The sequence below is a fragment of the Rhinolophus sinicus genome, chromosome 14 (genome assembly GCF_057876585.1).
Source record: "Rhinolophus sinicus isolate RSI-liver-muscle chromosome 14, RSI-T2T, whole genome shotgun sequence".
Lineage (NCBI taxonomy): Eukaryota > Metazoa > Chordata > Mammalia > Chiroptera > Rhinolophidae > Rhinolophus > Rhinolophus sinicus.
In genome coordinates, this window is record NC_142514.1 from 30,215,002 (window position 1) to 30,224,006 (window position 9,005).

At 41.8% G+C, this 9,005-nt stretch overlaps 1 protein-coding gene across 1 annotated transcript; it reads left to right on the forward strand.

Annotated features, from left to right (window-relative positions):
* Positions 1 to 6,485: 6,485 nt before the first annotated feature.
* On the forward strand, positions 6,486 to 7,433 carry LOC109457851 (olfactory receptor 2A12-like). The gene has a single exon (XM_019751041.3). The coding sequence runs from the start codon at positions 6,486 to 6,488 to the stop codon at positions 7,431 to 7,433; it is 948 nt and encodes a 315-aa protein (XP_019606600.3).
* The last annotated feature ends 1,572 nt before the right edge of the window (positions 7,434 to 9,005 follow it).

A 9,005-nucleotide genomic window follows, 5' to 3' on the forward strand; every position in this document is an offset into this window, starting at 1 on the left:
TTCAAATTCTGGCTCCGCACTTAGAAGATGTGAGCCCTTAGCAAGGTCCTCACTGCACTGGGCCTCACATTCCTTGTACCGTATGTAACATGGAGCTGACACTATGTACTTTAAAGGTGCTGTTTGCCAGGACCTGGTCAAGACCTGGTATAAGGTAGGTGCTCCATGGTCAACTCTTACTTGTCATCAGAGAGGCTGAGGAACTTGTCCAAGGTATTATACTGGTAGGGAATGGAAGAGGATGTTGGCTTGCTCAAGGTAGTTTAGTAAGGCGTAGAAGTGTCACTCAAATTGACAAGTCGGGGCACAGGGCATTGGGAGGTAAGAGGGGAATCAGAACGAGACCTTCAGTTCTCGACACTTCTACAAGGTGACAGGTGCCAACCTCCTCTCTCCTGAGCTGGTTATATCCCCCAGAATGCTGGAAAAGGACACAGACAGATCACTACCCCTCCCCTCAGCCTGGGTGTGGTTTGTTCCTGCTCTGTCCCTAAGGGCTTCTTCCTTGTGGGGCTCTTTTTGACAACAGTCAGGGAATTCCATCTTGGCATCCCCATTTGGGATGGCAAGGTGGTGTCAGGAGGCAGAGGGATGGCCCCTCCCCAGCTCTGCTAGGAAAGCCTGGTGAGGAGGCAAGGCCGTAAAACATCAGCAGCTCGGGAGGAGCTTGGGAAGGCCAAGGCTCCCTCTATCTGGGCCCCCGGACCCAACATACCAGGCAGCCTGCAGGAGCCAGGGCTGGCCTGGCCGCGAGCAGAGAGCTGCACGCTGGAGAGAAGGCAGGGCTCCTGCTTCCAGCCTCTCAGAAAAGTAGGGCTTTTCTGGAGATTAGGTTACCTGGAAGGCTGGTTCGCTGGGCTCAGTTGCCCAGGGGGCTTCCTGTTCAGTCTCTTACTCTTCAGAGCAAGTGACACCCTCTCTGTGACTTGTTTTTGTGGATACCTGAGGGGCGAGATGGTTGCTGGACTTGGGGCTGTGGACAGGTTCCAGAGGTCAGAAGTAGGCAGGTCACGTGGGTCTTTTCTGTGCCAATAGCCCAATATTTCTCTAGCCCCCTTTTTTCATTCTACAGTGTTCTTTCCTCATTGTCCCATATGTTCAACCCCCTCCCATTCCTTCCTTCTTCCCAGACTCTCGTCTTTCGTTCATTTAATAAATATTTATTGATAGTTCCTCTGTGTCAAGCCATGTTCTAGGTGCTAGAAACAGGTAAGTGACTTACACAATTTCCTGAGTTTATGGATCTCCATGGAAGGACAATGGTGGTATCCTGGGATTAGCCTTTATAATGACAGGGACCACTATGATTAGGACCCACTCCCTATGTTCTCTAGAGGCCTGAGCTATTGTAATTTAAGACAGAGAATTCAGACAGAGTCTTAGAAGACTGTTTTGTTTTCATTTTTGTTTTTTTTTAAATTTAACTAAATGATATCCTCTATCTCACGGAAATCAAGTTGACTGAGAGAGAGGCTTGTACAGAGATTCACTAAGCTTCAGGATGGTAATAATTTCCCAAGTCTCCTTCCATTATTTCCTCTGCTTCCAACGCAACCCCATCCAAGTGTTGGGTGCAGATGGAGGAAACCTTGTGATGCTACGTGGTCTGTGGCTGCCATGTTAGCCCGCTGTCCTAGGAGGGTTCTGATTCTGTCTTGTCCAGTGGCCGTCCCTCATAGACCATGATTTTGTTGTATTTCTTCCAAATCTCAAGAAGTAATTTGATGTGCAGGTGGGGAAGTTTGGATCCGTCACCCTTCCCACTTACAGCCTGTTTGCTGCAAGCAGGCAACGATGATGACTAAGAGTTGGCTCTGAAGCCAGACTGCCTCAGTTCAAATCCCAGGCCCACCACGCCAACCATATAATTTGGAACTAATCCCTTCTTCTCTATGCTTTTTTCCTCTATGCCTTTGTTTTTCATCTGTAATAGTACGAACTCCATGAGTTGTTATGCGGATGATATAGTGTGATAAAGTCAGTGTGACAGAGTTTGGCACACAGAAATTCCTCATTAAGTATTAGCTATTATTATTATTGAAAGTTAGGTTATAAACTCACCCATATAGTCATACTTTATTACAGATATTCCAACTTAGCAAAAATTAAGTTAACAGAAGAAGGAGAAGTTTTTCCCAAGATATTAGATCTCAAACTTTATATCAGAATTCTTTAAGATTACGAGGATTATAACTTGCCAGTAAGCACAGGGGGCTGTGAGAAATAGAGGTTCTGGAGTGGGAGGTGGTGGGATAAGTCAGAAGTCAGGGAAGGCTTCCTGGTGGAATGATACCCAACCTGAGTCCAACTGTGGGAATAAGGGTTGGACATGCTGCAGAGTGTGTGTGGGCAGCAGGGATGCAGTTGGCGGCGCTCTTTCATGCGATAGAGCGAGGCAAGGGCCTGAAGACGTGACAGAGCTGGAGACATACAGGAAACTGGGCTACTTGTATGGAGATTATGCTCATATGGGAAGAGGTAGAATGGGTGAGAGAGTGTGTGCTGTGGCTGAAGAAGTCTGCAGGGCACAGATCATTTAGAAAGGCTCTGTGTATCTGTCTAAAGTGATGGGGTCTTATAGCGTTTTAAGCGGGCGACAGAACCAGTGTTGTATTTTGAACAACCACTTGCAGTAGTCCATATGGAGAATGCACTGAAAGAGAAACGTTCAGAGGTGGGGCGACTGGGGAGAAGTTGGTACATGAATGCAGATGAGAAATCATGGGCTTCTGATTCAAGGCAAAGGAAGGGATGGCCTGAGGGATATAGAAGTGGTAGATTGGTCAGGTGAGGGGCTGGGCACAGGGATAGTGAAGACTGAGACTGGCTTGAAGTCTTTTTGGAGTCTCTACTCTTCCCAAGGTAACCTCCATGTGACCATTCTACAGTGTTTTTATCCATTATGCTGTTGATTGAAACTTGGGTAGTTTCTTATTTGGGGCTATTTTGACTAGTCTTTTGAACATTTTTGTACATGACATATATATATATTCCTAACTATGGATATAGTTAGGAATAGAATTGCTGGGTAATGTGGTCTACATATGTTCACTTTTAAGAGATACCACCAAACATTTTCCAAAGAGATTGTACAAATTTACTCTTCCATTTCATTTTAGCTATTCTGGTAAATGTGTAGTGGTGTCACATTCAGGTGCTAGTTTGTAATTCCTGAATGACTAATGACATTGAACACTGTTTCACTTGATTAATGGCTATTTAGGTAGCCTTTTTGGTGAGGTGTCTTAAAATCTTTTGCCCATTATCCTATTGGGTAGCCTTTTGTTGTTGTTAATTTGTAAGAGTTCTTCATTTACTTTGGGTACAAATCTTTTAAGTTCTTCATTTTAATGTTATCTGGTTTGTCATTTTTTTCTCGATGGTTAGTGCTTGTTGTGTCTGGTTTAAGAAATCTCTGCGTACCTTCTCCAAGGTGATGTAGATATTTTTCTGTGTTTGATTCTAAAAAATGTATTGTTTTATCTTTATCATTTAAATCTACACTACATCTGAAATTGGTTTTTGGTACCATGTGAGAGGTAGGATTCAAAAATTTTTTCTGTGTGAATATTTACATGATCGAGCAGAATTTATTAAAAAGATCATCCTTTCCCCATTGCATTACGGGATCAACTTTATTCTAGACTTTATTCTGTTTGATTTATCTATTTGTTTATTCTTCTGCCAATTTCATACTTAATTATTATAACTTTATAGTAAGTCTTAATTTCTGGTAAGTCTTTCAGCTTTGCTATTTTCAAGATTCTTCAAATTTACTTTCCATATAAATTTTATAACCAGGTTGTCAATTTCTATAGAAAAAAAACTGCTGAGGTTTTGATTGGGATTGCATTGAATCTATAAATCAAATTTATATCTTTATAATGTTGAATTGTCCAATCAATGAACCTTGCCTATTCCTCCATTTACTTAGGTCTTCATTAATTTCTCTGAACAATGTTTCGTACACATATTTCATCAGATTTATTAGCACATATTTAACTTTTAAAAATGTTCTTGTGAGTTATTTTCTAGTTGTAGTACAGAGAAATCCAATGGATTTTCATGTATTTGCTTATTAATTTCAGTTTGTCTTTGAGTTCTTTTAGATTTTCAACCTGCACAACAATGTACTCTGCAGATGATGACGATTTTTTTCTTCTTTTCCAATCCTTTGGCCTTTTATTTCTTTCTCTTGACTTATTTCACTGGTTAGGACAACCAGTACAATGATCAATAGAAATGGTAGTGGTAAACATTTTTGTTTCACTTCCATTGTTAGGGAGTAAGTTATCAATATTTCACCATTCAGTATGACATCTGCGGTAGTTTGCTTCTTCTTTTTTTGGAGATAACGTTTATCACATTAAGAAGATTCCCTTCTATTCCTAGTTTGCTTAGGGGTTTATTTCTAATCTTAATATTGATTGCTGACTTTTACCAATGCTCTTTCTGTATCTATTGAATAAATAATATACTTTTTCTCCCTTATTTCTATTAATAAGATGAATTACATTATTAGCTTATCAAATGCCAAACCAAGCTTGAATTCTTGTAATAAACACAATTTGATCGTGATGTCTTTTTCTTCTTATGTTGCTGAATTCAATTTGCTAGTATATTGTTTAGGAGTTTTGCAACAATGCTCGTGAGAGGGATTTGTTTATAAGTTTTCCTTCTTGTCTTTATTATTGTTTGGTATTGAGTTTATGCTGGTCTCATAAAATGGGTTAGCAAAATTTAACTCTTTCTTTAAGCTTTGGAAAAGTTTGTTATGACTGGTATTATTCCTCTCTTTAATGCTGAGCGAATTCACTAGTAAAGCTACCTGGGCCTGGAGTTTTCTTTCTAGGAAAGTTTTAATTTATAGTTTCAGTTTTTTTGAAAGACAGTGGAATCTTGACTTTTATTTATTCCTGTGTCAGTTGTGGTAATTTGTGTTTTTTAAGACAACTGTCCATTTTGTTTAATTGTCAAATTTATAGGTGCAAAGTTGTTTGTAATTTTTAAAATTGTCTTTTAAATGACTATAGGAACTGTAGTAATGTTCCCCTTCACATTCCTGATGTTGGTAATTTGTGTTTTATGTATTTTTCTTTATCAATCTTGCTAAGGACATATATTATTTCAGGGATGAATTTTTGGCTTTGTTTGTTGATTTTTCTCTATTGTAAGTTCATTTACCATTTCATTGTTTCCTGCTCCTATCTTTATTATTTCATTCTTACAACTTCTTTTTGGATTTGATGTGCAGTTCTTCTAGCTCTTGAGATGGAAGTTTAGCTAATTAACTTTTAGCCTCTCTTCTATTCTAATATATGCATTTAAGTCATGAAAGAAGGAAATAAATTTCTCCTAAACACTAATAATGTTTTATTTTCATCATTTAGTCAATATACACTAATTTCCAGTTTGATTTTTCTGTGTCCAATACATTATCTAGCAGTGTATCCTAATTTCAAAGGAGTTGGGTACGTCCCCATTATATTTATTTTAAAATTGATTTTTAGTCAATTTTCTGGTAATCAGAGAATACATACTAAAAGATTTCCAAACTTTGGTGCCAGGAATCGAACTGGCAACCTTGTGGTTGAGAACCCGCACTCCAACCAACTGAGTCATCCGGGAGGCAGCTCAGCTCAAGGTGCCGTGTTCAATCTTAGTTGCAGGGGGTGGAGCCCACCATCCCTTGCGGGACTCGAGGAGTTGAACCGGCACCCTTGCGGTTGAGAGCCCACTGGCCCATGTGGGAATCCAATCAGCAGCCTTCGGAGTTAGGAGCATGGAGCTCCAAACGCCTGAGCCACGGGGCTGGCCCCAAAAATATGTTTTTAAAAAATACTAGTCCATTTGCATTTGAAGTAATTATCTATATACCAAAGTTCACATTTATCATCTTTCCCTTTATTTTCTAATTGACCTACCTGTTTTATATTTTAAGTAACTTCCTGCGGCTATATCACAATGCCCCTCTAGCGCCCTCTATTGACATTTTCAGTTGACAAAACCTGACATTTTCAGTTGACAAAGGAAAAATATAGGGTGAGGAGAGAGGCTTGTCGCACATCCAGACAAATGGTTTAAGGAAGATGGAAACTCCACCCCTAAAGGTTTGGGGGCTGGAATTGATGCGGTGTGAACCGGTTGTGCTAGGCATGTGAGTGACCAGTTTATCCACTTAGGGGTGTGGAGTAATACTGGGGAGATTGCATATAGCAGTTTACTGTTTTAAGGCATTGTGTTAGGTGCTTCATATACATTGCCTCTACTCCTCATAAAAACCCTGACAGATGAGTAGTATTAGCCATATTTTACAGTTGAGGAGACTGAGGCTTAGAAAAGTTAAGTAACTTGTTCAAGATAGCAGATGATAGTGGGGCCAGAATGAAAATCTTAGCCTGTTTGCCTAAAGAATTGACATTCTTGCTAAACTACCATACTTTAGATGACTCTTAAATTAGTGTGATTCTCTTATAGGTCCCACCATGTGGATGCCTCCAGGGCAGAACCAAAGCTGGGTTTCTGAATTTATCCTGCTTGGCTTCTCCAATGACCCCACATTCAACAGACTCCTCTTTGTCGCCTTCCTTCTCCTCTGCCTGAGCTCAGTCCTGGGCAACGGGCTCGTCATCACCCTGATCTGCATGGACACCCATCTTCACACTCCCATGTACTTCTTCCTTTGCGTCCTCTCCTTGCTGGACGTGGGCTACGTCACCACCACCATGCCCCAGATGTTGGTGCATCTTCTTGCCCATTCTCAGACCATCTCCTTTGCTGGCTGTTGGCTACAGATGTATGTGTTTTGTGCCCTGGGCCTGACCGAGTGCACTTTCTTTTTAGTCATGGCTTATGACCGATACGTAGCCATCTGCTACCCACTGCATTATACTGTCATCCTCACCTGGGGTCTGTGCACACGGCTGACAGCTGGGACTTGGGCCTGTGGTTTCTTCCTCTCTCTAATCCATACTTTCCTCACCATGAGGCTGCCATACTGTGGGCCCAACGTGGTCAACCACTACTTCTGTGAAGGCCCCTCAGTACGAAGCTTGGCTTGCGTGGATACCCACCTCACTGAGAAGGTGGACCTGGTTATCAGTGTGTTCATGGTTGTTGCTCCTCTTTCCCTCATTTTGGCCTCCTACATCCGTATTGCCCAGGCCATTCTCAGGATCAAGTCCATGGAGGGCCGCTGCAAGGCTTTCTCCACCTGCGCTTCCCACCTGACTGTGGTCACATTCTTCTATGCTCCAGCCACTTATATCTACATGAGGCCCAACTCCAGCTATTCCCATGAGCAAGACAAGCAGATCTCACTCTTTTACAATGCCTTCACTGCTCTGCTGAACCCTATGGTCTACAGCCTGAGGAACAAGGACATCAAAGGGGCTTTTCTCAAAGTCATGGGGCAGGGTAGGTTGGCCTGTTGAACAGGGAGCCAGGAGGACTAGGGTAGAGTGTTCAATGCTGAGGAAAGAGACACCATCTATAATGTATGCAACCAACACTGTGCATCTGAATGAACATAGTACTTGATCAGTGGAACAAATGTTGTATGTGAAACCAGCATGGCTATCATGGTCAACCTGCTACATTGTGGTGCAGTGACAACTCCATAATCTCAGTGGCTTACAACAGCAAATGTGCATTTGTTGCTCATGTTCCATGTCAGTCGTAGGTGGACTCTGGCCTTCTGCCACTGGATTCTTGGACCCCACCTTAAGGAGGAGGCCCTGTCTGGAACATGCCATTTCCATGACAGAGGGAACAATGGCCAAAATACATGATAACTTTTAAAGCTTCTGCACAGAAGTGACACACCTCTCTTTGCACATCATATTGGCCAAAGCAAGTCACATGGTCAAACCTAATAGCAAAAGTGGAGGAAGTATATTTTTCCCACAGAAAAGTAACGCAAGTCATGTGGCAGTTGGTACCGTTGTATAATCCCTCGACAGTGCGAATAGCAAAAAATGAAGGTGATAATATAATCTACCATAATGGCTCTGGGACCAATAGAATACATGTAACCAACATGTAACATGGTAAATGGAATGCACATTGTACATGGACACAGTAGAGGACCAAGGTGACGCAGGTGATCAAAGTGGTAGATGTAAACAATAAATATCTATAGAGACAACATCTATAATGTATGCAACTAACATTGTGCATCTGAATTGTGACACATTGTTGCAACATTGTGTCAACGGCATATGGAAGGAATGCGGTACACGGACTTTACTTGGTGCATGGAATCAATGTGGTTCATTGGGCTAACATGGTATACGCTGCACTGTGTGGTGAAAGGATACAGAACCTAACATGAAGTGGTCTGGTCTCAAACTTTTGTGACTTTGGGCAATTTATTTCCTTTCCTTGCATCTTACTTTACTCATCTTTAAAATGAACTCCATAAAATTAATAGTCCCCAAGACCTATGTGCTTCTAAAATTCTATGCCCCAGTAGATGGAGTGCATGAAACTCAAATGCAGTAATGTGACTCTTCTGTGAACCATAAGATGAAAGAAGAAACCATAGAAGAATAAGAGTTGCTGCATATGTGTTGCCCGTCTGTAAACCATATGGCCGGCACACATCGCAGTGACTCATTCTTCTAAAGGGTCTGAATGACATATGGGGCTCTCTAAGAATACTGGCACGGGGCCTCAGAGTTGGCACAGACATCCAGTATTTCTTGAGCATCCATGATGATCCAGCCAGTATAAGGCTCTATGGAAACCAAGAGAGTTATGTGGAGAGATTTACAGTCATGAGATTATAATCCACAACCCAGGAAGATTCCACAATGATCTGTTGGCACTGATGACCTCATAGGAGTGAAGCTCTTTCAGTGAGTACCAGATACAGAGGACCAGGTTACACCTCACCCCACTCCCACCCACCACTGTGTCCCTCAGCACTCTGTAAGCTCTCCAGAGGTTGGCGTCATGGAGACAGAGAGGGAAACACCAAGACGATTAATATTATTTCTCCCACC